At 34.6% G+C, this 18,648-nt stretch overlaps 1 protein-coding gene across 2 annotated transcripts in view; it reads left to right on the forward strand.

The window, feature by feature from the left end:
- LOC126747382 (transient receptor potential cation channel subfamily A member 1) overlaps nucleotides 1-18,648 on the forward strand; it is a 592,560-nt gene that overhangs the window by 490,337 nt on the left and 83,575 nt on the right. For both annotated transcript variants that reach the window (XM_050455968.1, XM_050455967.1), the window contains exon 10: nucleotides 8,399-8,577. In XM_050455968.1, the coding sequence (XP_050311925.1) occupies nucleotides 8,399-8,577 (179 nt within the window). The remainder of the gene's footprint in view (nucleotides 1-8,398; nucleotides 8,578-18,648) is intronic.

Below are 18,648 nucleotides of genomic sequence, written 5' to 3' on the forward strand. Positions count from 1 at the left end.
AAAAATATGTTTAAGGCACTTAACTCCTACGCATGTTCAGCTCTTAGTTATTCTTTTGGTGTAATTAATTGGAGTAGGACAGACATAGCAAGGCTACAAAGAAAAGTGAGGACCCTACTTACTAAAACGCACAACCACCACCCTAGAAGTGCCACTGAAAGAACAATGCTTCCCCGCCACCTTGGAGGAAGAGGATTAATAGATCTGGGTAAACAACTTGAAAAACAAATCACTAACTTAAGATCCTATTTTTACAGGCAAGGAGAAAATTCCACGCTGCATCGCGCAATAAATCAAATAGACGATTCCACTCCTCTACAACTTAAGAGCGAGGAAGCGTGCAGCTACCATCATACGGACCAGGAAAAACTCCGCATCTGGATGGAGAAGCCCCTTCATGGGCGGCATCCTAATGAGATCAGCCAAAATCATGTCGACACTGCTTCGTCGAACTATTGGTTGGTATCAGGCAAGATGTTTCCAGAAACCGAGGGCTTTCTACTCGCCATCCAAGATCAGGTTATACCAACAAGAAATTATCTCAAGCACATCGTCAGAGATCCGTCCGTACAAAACGACAAATGCCGGTATGGATGCCAAACATCAGAGACAATCCAGCACATAATAGGAGGATGTCAGGCCTTTGCAGCGACAGAATACAAAGAACGGCACGACTCAGTTGGGAAAATTTTACATCAAGAGTTGGCAATGAAGTTGGAACTTATTACAACAGAGAAGGTTCCTTATTATAAATATACTCCAGAACCCGTAGTGGAAAATGACCGATATAAGTTATATTGGGACCGCAGTGTACTTACCGATCAACACGTAAGGCATAATAGACCAGATCTTATTTTAATAGATAAAATTTCCAGGAAAACAACTCTAATTGACGTAGCCATACCGAACAATAATAATCTGCAAGAGAAACACACTGAGAAAATCGCCAAATACAGAGATCTAGAAATTCAAATCGGAAGGCAATGGAGAATGGATAATGTTCGGACCATCCCAATTGTTATATCGACAACGGGTGTAATACCAAAGAGTCTACTGGAATACCTTAAACAACTAGGAACTGGCGAACATCTATATAAGCACATGCAAAAGGCAGTACTACTGGCAACTGCTTGCAGCACCCGAAAATTCCTGGGAGATAACTCTACATTTCAGGTCACTTAAGGGCACCGAAAAAGCCTCCACAGACCACAAAGCTTAATCCTTTTGATATCGGAGGTATCTGGGATAAGTAAATGATCCATTACTTCCGCCATTATTTGAAGGTCAAAGCGATTTTTTATTTTTGACACCGGATTCTGAAAGAGCGGAAAATTTCACGTCCGGGTATGTATTGAGGTATGAGGTTAAGGTAATCCCAAGAGGTCTACTAATTGTATAAATACAATTCTTTAAAAAGACATTAGGTATACTACCTGGCCCACAGATAAACTTGTTAGGTAATTTCTGGATCTTAGAAAATACCTCCGAGAGAGTGAAGCGTCCAACAATAATATTCTGGAAACCGAATTCAAGAGAATCAGGAATGGGATAAGTAGAGTTGTCGTAAACTGTAGCAAAAAACTTTGCAAACAAATCAGTAATTACTTCACTAGACTCTGCGATTTCCCGGCCCAAAAACATCGAATTCATCAAGTAACGACTATCATCCATCTCCTCACTGACCTCTCCACTTTACCAATATATTCACTAAAGCAACGATCGTGTTCTACTTTACATCGAGATCTAAGGGTCGAAAAACGAGCATTAGAGTCAGGTGAGGGGGTAGACGTATATTTCCTGTGTACAGCCTTCTTTTTACAAATTAAATCTTTAAGTAAAGGACTAAACCATTAAGGAAAAGGTGAAGACCTTAGTCTCTTTTAGGAACAAACAAATCAAGGCAATTCTGTTAAATATCATTGACCTCACCTGCAGCACCATCAACATTCAACCCATCAAAATTCATACTCCAATCAATAGCCCCCAAATGAAAGTTAATAGCCCCAAAGTCGGCATTCCGAAAATCGAAATAAAATTCATCAAGCATTAGTGAAGATGAGTCAATTTGAATATTAATATGATAAGAAATGTGGTGCAAACTATTACTAAAAATGCAGTCAACAGCAGCTGAAATATTAACATTATGCAAATAAAATACACTCCACCAAAAAAAATGACTTCTTGCAAATATTTACTTCTACATATACTTGCTCCACTGAGAAGTAAGGAGTAGCAATTTTTCTAGATCTAAATTTATTACTAACTATAAGCTCCTCACCACCTCTAATCTTTGTACTTGACTCCAGGCTACGGTCAGTGCGGTAGATGGTATACCCAGGCACAAGGATTTCACTGTCTGAGATATCCTCATTCAACCAAGTGTCAACTAGGATTATGACAGAATAGTTAGACAGCTACACTCCGTGATGAAATTGTTCAATTTTAGTGCGCATACCACCAACATTTTGGCAGTAGAGGCTTAATCGTTTTTTGAGTTGTTATCACCATCTTGAGACCTCACATTTTTCAACAGCACTCCTCTAATGTACTTGATTTTCCCAGATTTTGTTCTCCATTATTAAGGCGATTCGAAAGAGTAAGCTTTAGTTCCTTAAACTGCTTTCTCTGGAGAAAAGTCTGATCAGGACCTAATTTAACACCAGTGTCACTATACACTCTGCTCCTCAAAATCTTAAATGCCACTTGTTCATTAGCAAGAACAGCCTTGATAGGTCTCATTCCTGTACCCCTCTTCCCAACACGAAAAACTTTACTAATTTGATCCTCTGGTCTGTCCTCCACCACGTTCTAAAGCAAGCTTCTAACTTTGTTCGTATCAAACGCCACTCTCTCTCTAGCATCCTCAGATGTCGACTCAGTCACATTGTACAGCATGATGTTCTTAGATCGCCACTTTCGCTCTTCAAATTCCTCAAAAAAATCGCCACCTGTATCTGAGGCAATGAGTGCTCTGTTTTCACCTTCACTCTGAGAATTAGATCTAGAAAAGGCTACTTGAAGGTCACTTACCGCCTGTTTCAAGGTAGATACTTCCTGTTCCAGACTTTCAATACGCTCTGATTTTTCTTTATTCAGGTTGCGTATTTCTTGCAAAGTCTCATGCAATTCAGTTCTCTGATCAAGCATAATATTGAGCATATTTGAAAATAATGCAATAACATCTTTGGTGTTCACATACTGTTTGTTCAGAAGAGATGACATCTGATCCTTAACTTCATCAAAGGAAGAGGTCGGGGAACCGCCGACCGGGGCTTTGAGGGAATTGCTATTGTTGCGTCTTTTCCCATTGGTGACAGTCATGTTGCCGCTGTTTGAATTAGATTTCAATGGTTTAGTAGAAACCTTGGGTTTAACACCCTGCGAGCCACTAGTACTAGGTCCGCAAGCATGGCACATACTTTACATTCCCAATCATGTGCACCCGTTTTTTCGAATGTCGAAAATATCAAGTCAAATTGCGCATTACTCAATTCCGTACATCCCTTGTGAATCCATGTGCAGCACTTTTTGCACTCAACAGCATGTTGATTTCGTCTGATATCACGTTCACAAATCGAGCATACATATCAATCTGCCATCCTGTGGTTAACCCACGATTGAGACACTGGACCCAAGTATAACCCTGCTCACAAGTATAACTTAAATGCTCGTCTGACATGTGACCTCGTGAAGTGAGGCCCAAGTTTAAAGAGAGAGAGAGAGAGAGAGATATTGACTGGAGTATTTGACTTAACAATCAAGACAAACTAAAAAAGTGACAGGTCCAAAGAACAATGAAAACATGCTGGAAAAATGTATAAGAAAACAGCAAATTTCACCTTCATCAGTGGCGGAAACTTAACACATTTATTCACAGCGGACAAACACACCTTCAACTTCACTTTTCAAAAGTTCTCAGGATAATTAAACTTAATAAACTCACAAAAACAGGTAAAACATCGGGACAATGTTTACTTTCTTGCACCATAATCATCACCTCTTCCAAAAAAAAAAAAAAAAAAAAAAAAGTATCTTTACAACAAGTTCAATATTGCAGCGAGTAATGTGCCATTATTTAAACACTTAGCATACAAAAAACTAAATTTAAAAACGATCTGATTAATCTAAATTCTCTTTATTCGTCTTTTGTCTGGTGATCAGCAACGATTTAAACTATTCTTATGTAATGCGGTAAAACGTGTTTAATTTTCTTATACATAACAATTATAACATTTAATCTTGTAATTACTACCATTAAAAATCAGTTACTAAATTTTATAGGTCAACGAACAGACATCCCTTAATCTTAATAATAGAATCATTTTACGAGATTGTCCGAAATGTAGGGCATACACTTGGAAAGAAACGTATTTTTAACTCATGGTTATTTTGGCCTAATTTTGTGACAAACTGACGTAACATTAAAGTCGTAACTTTTAAAAATGTATCTCAGCATCGTCCCAAATGCGACTGTCTAGAGCTAAAGTTTTAACAAGGGCAACGAATAAAGTTTTCAAATATTTTTATCAGTTATGACCTCTTGGCACATAATATTTTAATCAACTAATTTTCACTTTAAACTTTACAGTTAGAATTCTATATATTTTAGTTCGAATTCTAATTCAATTCGAACTTCCAAACACAAAACCTCCTATGCATTCCTAGGATGATTTCCATGCCCATGGAATTCATTCTCTGTTTTCATGAATATATACAATATAGAATATATAACATCGCATATCGTTAGAAGTCAGTTTAAATTTGCATTTTCTATTTTTTTCACAATTAGTTTTTTTTTAATGTATAACTATGGTTAGGGTAAGTCATATTAAGAAATCAGAAGACACTCCTAGTGTAGACCCTAATAGTGATGACTATATCTTATTAATTAAGAAATAAATGTATAAAAAATCGCAATCGAGTAGTGTAGGACTGCGTTCCTTATCTCGATTTCGCACATGGTCTATTTTAAGGGATAATGAAAGTGTGGTCTGCATACGGCCAATGTTGCGATGCATGTGCAACCGGCGTTGCCGTCAATGTAAATTTACCTTTATTTACTTATTGATTCCTAATTATGATATTGATAACTTTTGTAAAATTTTATATGTAACATATTTTACATAGAACTAATATTTTCCATTTTCTTATTAATTAGTAAAAAAAATTTTTTTACTATTTAATAAGAAATTTTTATACTATTCAATAAAATCTTTTTATTCAAAAACCATTTTAGAAATTATTATCAGTGAGCTAGTTAATCGATTTTTAATTTTTATTGTTCATTTTGTAATCAATATCAGTTTATGTAATTCAGTATCAGTTTAGCAGTCATACGTGACGGTCGTGTTTAAGTTCGTAGGAGGCTACGCCGGTACTCAGTTTTGTTTGTTTTGTTTTGATTTGATTTGTTTTAATTTTTTTTTACAACCACATCGACGTGCTTAATTTCCGTACAAGTGTTCCTAATTAACAGGTCAATATTTTTTTTGTTTTATAAATATTTCCTGTTTTAACTGGACTTGTTTTGCTGGCATTGACCTTAACTTGAAACCATAGAACTTCAACCTTAGGACGTGCTAGTGTGTTTGTTTTACGCGTGTTCCTGGTGACGCTCAGGCTCAAGTTCCTGTTTGGCTAGCAATTCCTGTCTAATCGTATTTATATATTCCTTAATTTATTAAAATGTAATTTCAAATGCTGTCAAAAAAAGGAGTTTTCAAATTATTGCTGCATCTTTTGTATGTCTATATTCCACCCAAGTTGTTTGGATAGAAATTCTGATGCCATAAAAATGGGAGGCTACAACATTTTATGCTCAGGAAAATGTCAAATAAATTTTCATGAAAATGAGAATGAAAAGAAGTCTTACGAGCAGAAGATTCATGAATTATTGATTGAACTAAAAGAAAAGGATAGGCATATAGAAAGAATGAGAAGAAACAGTTTGGTGTTTGAAGATGAAGTGTCAGAGGCCGAAAAGAAGTTTTCTTCCTTCCTAGATAATCTACACTAACTTAATGATTAACTTAAAATTGAATTAACAAATTTAAAAACTAAAGAATGTGAGTTACTGTCACTATTAAAAGTATATGAAGAGGAAAAAATAAATTTCAATATAGAAATCAGTGAGTTAAATATCTTAAATAAAAATTTAATTGTAACAATAAAAACATTAGAAAATGAATCTGCAACCTATAAGACGCAAATAAATATGTTACAAATGGAAGTTGTAAACTGTAAATGATTTAACCAAGATGAATAAGAATATGATCCAGTCGATAACGGTGTTAGAAGTTGAAAAAGATACTTGCTATTCCGATATTTGTGCATTAAAGGAACAGCAAAACATATCTAAATTCGTTAATATAAATTATCCAACACAGTTGCCATGTAGGCCAAATTCACCCGTTGATAATCGACCTAGGCTTCTTTTTGTGGGTGGAAACTGTAGTAGAGTGTTCCTGAAGAAATTGCGTCTGAAGTTTAAAGCTAACTACAAAGTCCAGTGTTTCCTGAAGCCAGGAAGTACAAACAATGAACTGATTTATACTGCATCATCTATGGTTAAGGAATTTACAGAAAATGATATGTTGATTTTAATGTTTAATGGTATTTGCTCATCATTCGATATTTAAAAAAAATTTATACATTTACACAGCAATAGTTTAGTGATGACAAGCTCTTACATGTATCCAAACCATAATGTAATTTATAATAGCGATAAGGCTCTCTATAAAATATTTCACGCAAATAATATTAATCTAAATAAAATTTTAGAGTCTAATCATGCCAGCAACTTTGGATCAGATTTGGCATCATTACTGTATACCCATATTTTAAAACATTTCAAAAGTAGCATTTCATCAAAAAATGTGTCCACAATAAAAGCAAGTAATCAATCTGGACCTCTAGATACTGACTGTGATAGGGATTCTTTTTTATAGATAAAAACACAGAAGATAAAGCTCACTCACATTCTATAAATAACATTGAAAATAAGCATGCGAAAAGTTTCAGTAGTTTTATTTTAAATATACAGTCTCTAAGAAATAAAATGGACGAGCTTCATCTTTTACTTGATTTATGTGATTTTCCTGATATTGTATTACTAACTGAGCACTGGTTAAAGCCTAACGAATGTTTCTTAATATCTCATTATATTCCTATATACATTTTTTCTGTCTAAATAAAAATTTAAAAAAAAAACAAGAAACAAACCATTTTTTTCCTATCCTAATACATTGCTTCCTTATGGGACCTGATCTTTCTCTTTAGATTGTGACACTCGTATGAATCGTGGAAAAATTTGTCATAATGCTTTTTTACCAGTTTTTGAATGGTCTTTAACCAGAAAAAAGAAATTTTGAATTTGGAGCATATTTTGAAAAAATGCTCATTTTGACTCGGATTTTGTTGGAAAATCGAAAAATGCAAAGAAGTAGGTTTTCTGTTCATTTTAGAGTCAAATTAGTAATAACCTTTTTTCAAGGTACTCTAAAGTAGTGCAAGACAGAAAAATAAAAAATTTACATTTTTCCATAGGGCTCTTGATAATTCGATATTTATGTTTACTAGTTTTTTCAATTTTCTCCGGTTCTATAATAGCTAGAACCTATTCATTTTGACAGACGGATACCTCATAATACTCCCAAGGACTTTTATTAAATACAAAAAGTTGTCAGAGTAATAGATTATTTATAAAAAAATAAAAACCATTTTTTCGAAATTTTTCGTGAGTACCCCTTCGATTTTCGACCAAAAAAATTTTTTTTTTTTTATTCGGCTTTTTTACTGAAAATTGTTAGTTTAGGGCTTACTTTAAAATTTGCCAATAATCATTTTAGGAAAAAAAAATTGTACGGTGGAAAAAAACCAGTTTTCTTTTGTTTTTCCCTCATTTTTACTAATATCTCGGCTTCTATAGTTTCGATTCAATTCGTTGATGGTTTCTTTTATCTCTTATTCTCCTCCTGTCAATTCTTTTTATATCTTATTACTATTGGCTTTCAAAAATAAATTTGAAAAATAAAAAAAATCGACATAAAAGTCCGGTTGTCTTATCCCAATACCCTAATAAATGGGGCTCTCTTTTTCCTTTATCTTGTGGCACGTATAAATCGTGGAAAATTTATTTATTAAACTTTTTTACCTAATTTTGAATGGCCTTTAAGGTAAAAAAATAAATTTTGAATTTGGAGCATAATTTAAAAACGAAAATTAAATTATATGCATACTATGGTGAATACGCCATAACGCTCGCCAGTACAACAGTGTCGCGAAGCGTCTACTTGTTTTAAATAGCCCCATTTTGTAAATATCTGTAATCTGTAAACCCCATTTTTTTTTATTTTAATATATTTTACAAATATGACAGACATTTTATTTATTACAACAGGCCAAATCAAAGGAGAGTCTTCTACAGTTGCTGAACGAGAAAGATTTGACAGGATGTTCGCCATTACACTACGCCAGCAGAGAAGGTCATATTAAGAGCCTGGAAAACCTCATCCGTTTGGGGGCCTGCATTAATTTAAAGAATAATAATAATGAGAGTCCTCTACATTTTGCAGCCAGGTAAGAATTTTTGATTTTATATTTTTCTTTTTGCAAATCTTCGAAAAATAATAACAAGAAGTTGAAAAATTTAGAATCTTCGAAACCGAGTGTCATGTGCAATAAAATACTGAAATATTGTTTGGTGATTTTTTTTGTTAGATGTAGGTTAAAAAAGAACTATTTCAGACCATCGAGTTATATATTTTGGTCGATGTTTCGATATCTATGAGCTCATCCTCAGGACTCTAAAAAAGATACATTAAAAGACAAATTAAAAGTTATATTTTGGCATAGTTATAAAGATTAAATTTTGGCACAGAGTTAACTGTAGTGTTGGGCGATATACAGTGCAAGTCTGTAACTTGGAATAAATTCGATATTAAATAATGGGGGCGTGTTCGGAAAAAACGCCCTTTCGAAAATAAATATAACTTAAATCTAAGATACAAAAGAGGACTCAATGAGTCTAAACGAGGATTACATAATATAAACTTAAACTAGTCACATTATAAAGGTAGGTACTTAATATAGGCATATAAATATAGGCTTGCACATATAAACAGTTTTAATTTTTTTTACTTAAATCCAATTTCTGTTAGTTGACTTAAAGGTTTATTAATTACCACCACTAAACTGGTTTTATCACGCTACCATAACTGCCACTTTTCATAGGTAAAAGACAAAGTTTCTGGATTGCACGCTTAAAAACACCACTTATCGTTTTAACACTGGCGGTACGAACTTCTCCATTGACTGCAATGACTCGACCCAGCCTCCAATTTAGAGGATGACTATTTTCCTCCTTTAAAATCACCATTGATCCTACTTCAAGGTTTGGAGAGGTGGACTGCCATTTCTTTCTCTGCTGCAGTTGAGTTATATACTCGGAGCTCCAGCGTTTCCACAAATGCTGGACTATTTGTTGAAGGAGATGGTACTGGCTTGAACGATTGCTCTTAGTGTCTACTACATCTTGTTGTGGTAAAGCAGATAAAGGTGCTCCAATAAGGAAGTGACCTGGGGTTAGGGCTTGGAGGTCGTTAGGATCTGAGGACAGTGGGGTTAGAGGTCTAGAGTTTAGAACCGCTTCAATTTGAGAAAATATTGTATATAATTCCTCAAAAGTTAAATTTCTATTTCCAACAATTCTAACTAGGTGATGTTTCGCGGATTTTATAGCAGACTCCCAAAGTCCACCTTGATGAGGTGATCTGGCGGGTATGAATTGCCATTCAATTTTATTTTCTAATAAATAAGTTTCGACCGATTGGTCTTTCTGGATATTAGCCAAAAATTGATTTACTTTATTCAACTCGTTATTTGCCCCTACAAAGTTGGTTGCATTGTCGGAATAAATACGCTTACACAATCCGCGTCTAGATACGAATCTCTTAAGAGGATTATTCACCCATAAATTTCTGTTTCCTGGATAACTTTTTTATTTTACAATATGTTTTAATGCGGTTTTTACTAATGAAATGTACATATTTTTGTCAAGAGTTGATAGGTGCCAGTTTTTCAAATTTCTAAAATTTTGATTTTTTATTTAAAAACCAAAAAGATAAATAAAAAAACCTTTCCATACGTCTCTAGATACATCGATTTTAGAAACATTATATTAAAAAACCATTTCAAAAAAAATAATAATAAACCTTTGAGAATGGAAATACAAAATTCAGGCATTTTTCTTATAATTTCTTGAACCGCCGATAAGTTTAGTATCATATGGCAACAACGCACGGCCGGACTAAGAAACGCTCGACGCTTGTTCGGCCCGATCTGTGCAAGCGACGGTATCGGCTACTGGTCAACAGCAATAATTCGATATTAGGCAAAATTGAAATGTTGATTGGCATTTCACTTAGAAGTATTTTATTTTATGGTGTTCCAATTTTCTGCACGTTGTTCTTTATACTATTAGTTTTTTTATGTTTATTTTTAAGAAATGGGAAAAAGAAAAGAAGGAAAGTCAAAAGTTTATTATTCTAAACGAAAAAGTAGGAAGCCAAAAAAGGATCAGTTTAGGCCTAGAATGGCTGCAAATATGGAATAAAAATGCCACATTGCTTTTACTATTTATATATAAATGAAAATAAATGATTCATTTTGGAATGAAAAAATGATAGAAAAATAAAGATTTTTTATTTTAAATGTCTACTGCCTGTAGAATCATACCTAGGCATAATAGAGGCATGGAAATTCGAAACCCATCTAGAACTTGAGCTGTAAATGACAATTTTTGTATTACATTTGTTTGGTTTTTCTATTTTCATTAGAATATGCCACTTCGTTGTATTATAATTTTCATTTTTGTATACTTATATAACTCTTTAATATTGTCTTATATTTTATACAGCTTGTTCTAAAACATGTACCTACGTCATTATAAGTACACACAACATCCATAAACACAAAAAAAATATGTATAATCTAATGTAAAGAGTTCAAAACTGAAACACACATTTTTTTTAAATTATTTGAACTTGGGGTTATTTTATGCCCCTTTGATGAAGCTCACGCGTATGTCATAATTTATTTTTTGTATTCTGATTGCTAAGAACTGTTTAAGAAGGCATATTTAAAGGTGATTAACATTAAAAGAAATTAATATTTATTTATTTTTTTATTTCTCTTTGACGAGAGCTGTATATACAGGGTGGCTAAAAGAAAACGAAACGGCTAAGTCGGGCTCGTAAAGATTTTAAAGAGAAAACGCTCGGACCCGTCAATTTAGATTACCACGAGGAAACATTTTCAGAGTATAATACCACCCCTATCTGTCATCCCTTAGCCAGGGTGGAACTAACCTCAAAAATTTTAAATGGAATAGTGGCTTGAGTTATAGCTTGTTTGAGAGGTCTTTTGATTTTCTTTACGCCTACACCTAATTTAAAGGATTTTACTTCAGCGGTTCTCAAACTATTGACTATTTTAACATTTAATATAGTTTTTTGGAAAACCTGTATTAAATGTTGGGTGTTTGGAAAAACTGTATTAAATCGCAATTCTTTATCGACCTATTAATTTACAACAATCATACATAAACACTAGTCCAACAAATACTGAAAATGGCCATCGTTATAAGCCATGCAATAATACAGATTTATATATACCGGGTGGTGCATCGCCGAACGGAACATAGGAAAACCCATGTAAATTTTAAGGGGGTCAATTGTTGGCTTCCCTGTACATTATATAGAAAAAATTTAAAATAACTTTTTGAAGAGACCAATCTGGCAAAGCCTTGTGCAAAGTTTCAAAAAATTTTAATAACCTAATCTTGAATTATTCAATTAAATGTAATTGCAAAATTAGCAAATTTTCAGTTCAGGTAAAACCAAACGGGCACCAGTAAAGTGAATATTGTCACTGACGTGAAGAAAACTGTCAATAAATGAGTGACAGTCGATATTTGAAAACAAGTATGAATTATTCAATCGACGAAAAAATAGCCATAATTAAGTGGCATTATTCGGGAAACAGTTTTAGAGCAGTATCTGAAATATTTTCAGTTAATTTCCCCATCAAGCTCATTCCGTCCATTTCAACTATTAAACATATTGTCAATAAGTTCGAGTCCAAAAATACCTTAATAAATAATTTTAAATGTTCAACTCAGGATATCGAAAATAGAGCGGAAGAAAGAGAGAATAGAGATCTTAATATTCTACTGAGTGTGGAGGAAAGCAAGATGGTTAGTACGAGGGTTCTTGGGCAAGAGGTAAATAAACAACATACAACGGTATTGCGCACTTAAAAAAAACACAAATATTATTTGTATAAATTCGAAAAACATCAAGAGTTGCAGGAAGGAGATGAAGAGCGAAGAATGGCATTTTGTTTTGAAATAATGGAAAGAACAAATAATGATAGGATTTTTTTTATAAATATTTGTTTTACCGATGAATGTACATTTATCCTCAACAATGAACCAAATGTTCAGAATTGCCGGTATTGGAGCCAAGAAAATGAACATCGCTTTGTTCATACTCGGACACAATATCTCCAAAAATCAAATGTATTCGTGGGAATTATCGGCCACCATATCATTGGACCCTTTTTTATGGACTATAACCTAACAGCTGAAACCTATTTGGACTTATTTCAAAATCAAATTGGACCCGCCTTGGAAGAAGTTTTTCAGGAAGATCAAATGATCCGGTACCAAATGGATGGTTGCCCGGCCCATAATGCCCGTATGGTTAGAGAGTGCTTGGAAAATGCTTTTAACGGCAATATTATTGGTCCACGGTACCGGATACTTTGGCCAGCCAGGTCACCTGATCTTTCACCGAATGACTTCTTTTTGTGGGGTCATTTAAAACGTGTCATTTATAAAAGTGTAAAATTTGAGAATCTAAACCAGTTACAAAACGCTATTTCGTTAGAATGTAATAAAATTTCCCAATATCAACTTAGTAACGTTAGAAATGAATTTTATGATCGGTTAGGATATTGTTTAGCTGTTAATGGGGGGTTGTTTGAACATTTGATGTTTATATGTAATTCTCTATTATTTTTGCACTCCCTCAATAGGTAATAGCTGTCCTCAATTATTTAAATGAGAACTATCCTGGTCGCTGGATTGGACTGAGAGGCTCTGTTTAATGGGCCGTGCGGTTGCCTGACCTCTGGATTTTTTTCTGTGGGGTCACCTAAAGAGTAAAATCTATGCTATCCAACCAGCTTCAATAGAAGAATTGCGCGAAAGGATTACATTTGAATGCCAACAGATAACTCCTGATATGCTACAAAATGTGCGACGTCGATTTAAACAAAATCTGTATTATTGCATAGAAGTTAACGGTGGCCATTTTCAGCATTTGTTGGACTAGTGTTTATGTATGATTGTTATTAATTAATTGTTTGACAAAGAGTTGCCATTATTTTCTAAAAACTGCATTAAATGTTAAAATAGTCAATAGTTTGAGAACAGCTAAAGTAAAGTCCTTTAAACTAGGTATAGCCGTAAAGAGAATCAAAAGACCTTTCAAAAGAAGCTATAACTCGACCCACTATTCCATTTATAACAAATTTAAAGGATAGTAATGCATTTTTGAGGATAGTTTCACCCTAGCTAAGGAATGACAGATGGGGGTGGTATTAAACTCTGAAAATGTTTCCTCCTGGTAATCTAAATTGACGTGTCCGAGCGTTTGTTGAGCTCGATATGGCCGCCGTTTCGGTTAGCCCCCCTGTAATATATACAGTGTATCCCAAAATTTATGTCTAAATTCATTTAAAATTCAGGGGTGTGTTCGAAAACGCTCGGACCCGTCGATTTTTATTTCAAGTTGCGCATTTTGGTACGTGAAGTTTGTATATACAGGGTTGCTCAAAAATAAATTACGACCATTAACTTAATTTTTTCAAATCAAAGCACCTTTTTTTTATTTCATTTTTGAATTTCGCGTGGAATTTAACGTATGTTTCATGCATCATGTCCTATAACTAAAGTCAACAGTTATCGAAAAAAAGACGACCAAACATTATTATTGAAGTTCACCTTACATGCATGAAACATACGTAGAACTCCATGCGAAATTCACAGACGAAATAAAAAAAGGTGCTTTTATTTGAAAAAATGAAGTTAATGGTCGTAATTTATTTTTGAGCAACCCTATATATACAAACTTCTCGTACAAAAATGCGCAGCTTAAAATAAAAATCGACGGGTCACACCCCTGAATTTTAAATGAATTTAGACATAACTTTTGGGATGTACTGTATATATATTAGTGTTAGGCATATTTGGAAATGAAATAATTTCTTTTTTCGATCTTTAGGGTTGCTTCTACCCTTTTTTTACGGAAGTCACTCACATGTCTCTAATTTATTGTTTATATCTTAATTGCTAAAAACTGTTTTAGGTACATATTTTTGAAAGTGAGACAAAATTATAAACATTTTTATATCTCATTCCTTCTCTCCCTAAATTTGTGATACTAATACCCTCCTATATAAAAGCATTTTTATAAATAAATTAAATTCGTTAATTTGAATAGTGAATAAACTGTATTACCAGAGGAACATGAGGATATTTTGATTGAACTTATACAAAAATGTTATTTTCTTTACTGAGACAAACGTCGTGAAATACCAAAATACGCGTGCGACTTATTTGTTAGTAAACGCAAAAAAGTCCAACGGCATGCAAACTAAAAAATGCACGAATCGGTCCATCCCGACGAATCTCTCTCGAAACATTGACCCGTCTGCTGCGAGACGAACAGTGTTCTGCTTTGCTTTAGCGATGCGTTGTTGCCAAATGCTCACCTTCCCGATAAAGCGCGTTAAATCCATTTCAGGCAAAGTCACGTGCTGATGATTGCTCTTAAGGCAATTCAGAAAGGTATCTGTGCTGAGATCACTAGCTAGCTCAATATGAACAGCCTTGGTGACAAAGCAAACGAACATACACATGTACCCCTTTATTATAGCTCGATTTCGCAGCTTTCCATCTTTTAAATTAAATGGACCCGCGTAATCTACTCCGCATATATAAAATGGACGCTGCAGCGTCACCCGGTCTCTAGGCAAATCACCCATTTTTTCATTCTTTTCAATGTACTTGGTTTAACCCTAAAACAGGTACGACACTTAGATAAAATGCTACGTACTACTTTCCTACCATTAATTATCCAAAAACGATCTCTCGAAGCGGACAAAATCGCTTGTGCACCCGCATGAAGATGCTTTTGATGTTGATCTAATATTATTAGCCTAGTAAGAGGATGTTTTTGGGGTAATATTATAGGATGTCTCGTAGAAAATGCCTCCAAAGATTTTCTTAGACGGCCACCAACTAATATAAGACCCTCATGAAAAAATGGATCTAACGATTTAAGTTTGCTATGCTTAGACACACAACCGCGCTCTTTTAATGAACTATAGCAAACTCCTGAGCCTGTGCTATTTTAATTAAAGATGTCAAAGCCTTGTCTATTTCGGTAATTGTCAAATTCTTATTATATTCTCGACTATCAGATTTACTAGTTACATTTCGGTAAAATCTTAGACACCATGTACTCGTGTAAGTTTAAATAAAGAACTTTTTACGGTAAATATACTTTGATGGGGAATACCATTTAAAAGTGTTATTTTTTCTTTTTTCTTTTCGGGAATTTCTTTAATCTTTTCTACATTTTGTTTTGGCCATTAATCCTGATGTTCCGATAACCATACAGGTCCGAGCCACCACAAATTCGAATCTCGTAACTGACTAGGATTCAAGCCACGCGATATAATATCCGCGGGATTATCCGAAGATATTACGTGATTCCACTGTTCTAACTTACTTAAATTTTGAATTTCTTCAACACGGTTCGCGACAAAAACCTTTAGATTACAAGGCTCATCGGCAAGCCATGCCAACACTATAGTGGAATCCGTCCAGAGCAAAATTCTATTTATTTGTATATCTAAAGCATCTACGACCTTTTTCATTAGCCTTGCTAATAGTAGAGCTCCACATAACTCTAATCGAGGAAGAGATGTAAAATGAAGTGGCGCGACGCGGGACTTAGCACAAATAAGCTTAACTAAAATGTTCCCGGCTCTACTTACGGATCTCAAATATAGGCAAGCATCGTATGCATTTTCGCTTGAGTCGCAAAACCCGTGCACTTCTATAAAATTTGGGTCACTTATTATACATTGCCTAGCTATTGTAATAGATATCAAGGATTCTAGCTGATTATAAAACATATTCCAAGCTGTCAACAAGTCCAACGGAATTGATTCGTCCCATCCTAACTTCAATTTCTACAACCTTTGCTAAATAATTTTTGCTTTTATGGTAACGGGACCTACCAACCCAAGGGGGTCAAAAATTTGTGAAAAAGATAAAACGTTTTGTGACAAAATTGGCTTCGCTCGGTTTGATAGAATATTCAAGGGTATCATTTTTTGCCCTCCAAAAAATTCCTAAAGTTTTTCTTTTATCGTTATCTATGGTAAAATGATTTGTCGTGCTATCATTTTCGTTAGACAAAGCCGTTAAGACTTCATCTTTGTTTGAACACCATTTGCGTAATGGAAAACCGTATTCCGCTAAACACTTCGACAATTTTTGGCCAACATCTATCGCGGTTTCGACAGAACTAGTCGTATAGATCCAGTCATCTACGTAAAAATATTTATTAATTATATCACTTAACTCAGGTGATTTTTCTTTTAAATTATTAGCGATTTGCTTTATGCACCTGGTGGCCAAAAACGACGCTGAGGCCGTCCCATACGTAACGGTATTTAACCTAAAATGTTCAATTTCTAAACACGGATCCCTACGCCAAATAATGCGCTGTAAGTCACGATGTTCCGACGCTAGATTCACCTGCCTACACATTTTTGCAATATCTGCTGTAATAACTACGTTAAACTGCCTAAACCGTATCAATATTTTAAAAAGTTCATCTTGTATAGTAGGCCCTATCATTAACACATCATTTAATAAAATACCACTACTTGATTTTGCGCTTGCGTCGAAGACTACTTGCAGCTTTCTGGTAAGACTGGCTTCGTTTACAACCGCATGGTGGGGTAAATAAAAAATTCTGTTACTACACTCTATCTCGTTTTTAGGAATCTTACTCATATGGTCTAGAGAAATATATTCATCCATAAAAACACAATAGTTTTTCTTAAGTAAGGGATTTTTTGATAATTTCTTTTCTAAAGAAAATAATCTATTTTTCGCTTGATTAAGACTCTCACCTAAGCTATCAACATTTGACTTTAAGGGTAATTTAACGCAAAGACGTCCAGTTTCGTCCCTAGTTACATTTTCTACAAAATTATTTTCACACTCTTATTCTTCTCTAGAGAGTCTTTTTACAACCGGATATTCTTCTAATGCCCAGAATTTCTCTATCTGTGCCTCTATAGTCTCGTAAGCTAAATGACAATGAACTCTATCGTTACTTAAAGATTGTGGATTTTGATTATTTATATACAAAGGCCCCGAAACTACCCAACCTAGTACTGTCTTTTGCAAAACAGGCATTTGTTTTCCTAACTTGATTTGCCCTGCACATAATAAATCGAAAAATATCCCTGCGCCCAACAAAATATCTATTTTGGCTGATCTATTGAACTCAGGGTCAGCTAATTTAAGATTTGCTGGAATATTAAAATTCACGCCGTCAAATGAACAAGAGGGAATGTTTGCAGTAATGTTTTTTAATACTAAAAATGACAAATCAGCAGTGTAGTTATTATAAACTGACTTAATTTTGCTATTAACTTGACAATTGATGTTCGTTACTACCTCACTAATACCAGATATTGGTACGCTTGTTCTATTGAATTTCAGCCCTAATTGTTTCGCTAAGTCTTCTGAAACAAAATTTACTTGCAATCCACTATCTAAAAGCGCTCTGCTTTTTACGAAATTACCATTAGCAGCCTTTATCTCAACGCATGCTGTGGACAAAATAATTTGTCTTGCTGTCTTGCGGGTTGGATTGTACTATTACAAGCAGCAACCATCACCTGCTCTTCAGAATCCGATTTTTCTGTAGAAGTAACCATAACCAGCAGACCGTAGAAGTAAATTAGCCTCCCATTCGCATCTCCGGGCGGAGGCTGGTCGGGGGGGTCCATCAGGCGGATTTAAAAGCCTAAAAATCAATTTCTGCAACATCAGAGGCCTAAACACCAATATTAATGCAGTACACCAACACCTGCAATCAAATAAGCCTCACATTCTGGCATTGGCAGAAACAAAGGTGAAACCTTCAACAACAAATAATCACCTCGTTTATCCTGGATACGATCTACACACCCGATTTCGACTAAACTTTGGATTGGCAGTATTTGTCAAGAGCGATTTGAGTTGCCAGTGGGAGGAAACGCTGGAACCTGCGGACTTTGACGTTATGTGGTTCAAAATAATAGCCAGTGGTGCCACGAAATTTATCTGCTGTATCTACAGACCACCAAGCGACACCCAATATAGGCGGCTCTTTTTAAACCTGGTTGATTGCATTAACCAACTTCAAATTGACTACCCAAGCGCAGAAATCATCGTCATGGGTGATTTTAACGTTCACAATATCAACTGGCTGCGTTTCTGCAACAAGAACGACG

Source organism: Anthonomus grandis, chromosome 19 (assembly GCF_022605725.1).
Source record: "Anthonomus grandis grandis chromosome 19, icAntGran1.3, whole genome shotgun sequence".
NCBI classification, from domain to species: domain Eukaryota; kingdom Metazoa; phylum Arthropoda; class Insecta; order Coleoptera; family Curculionidae; genus Anthonomus; species Anthonomus grandis.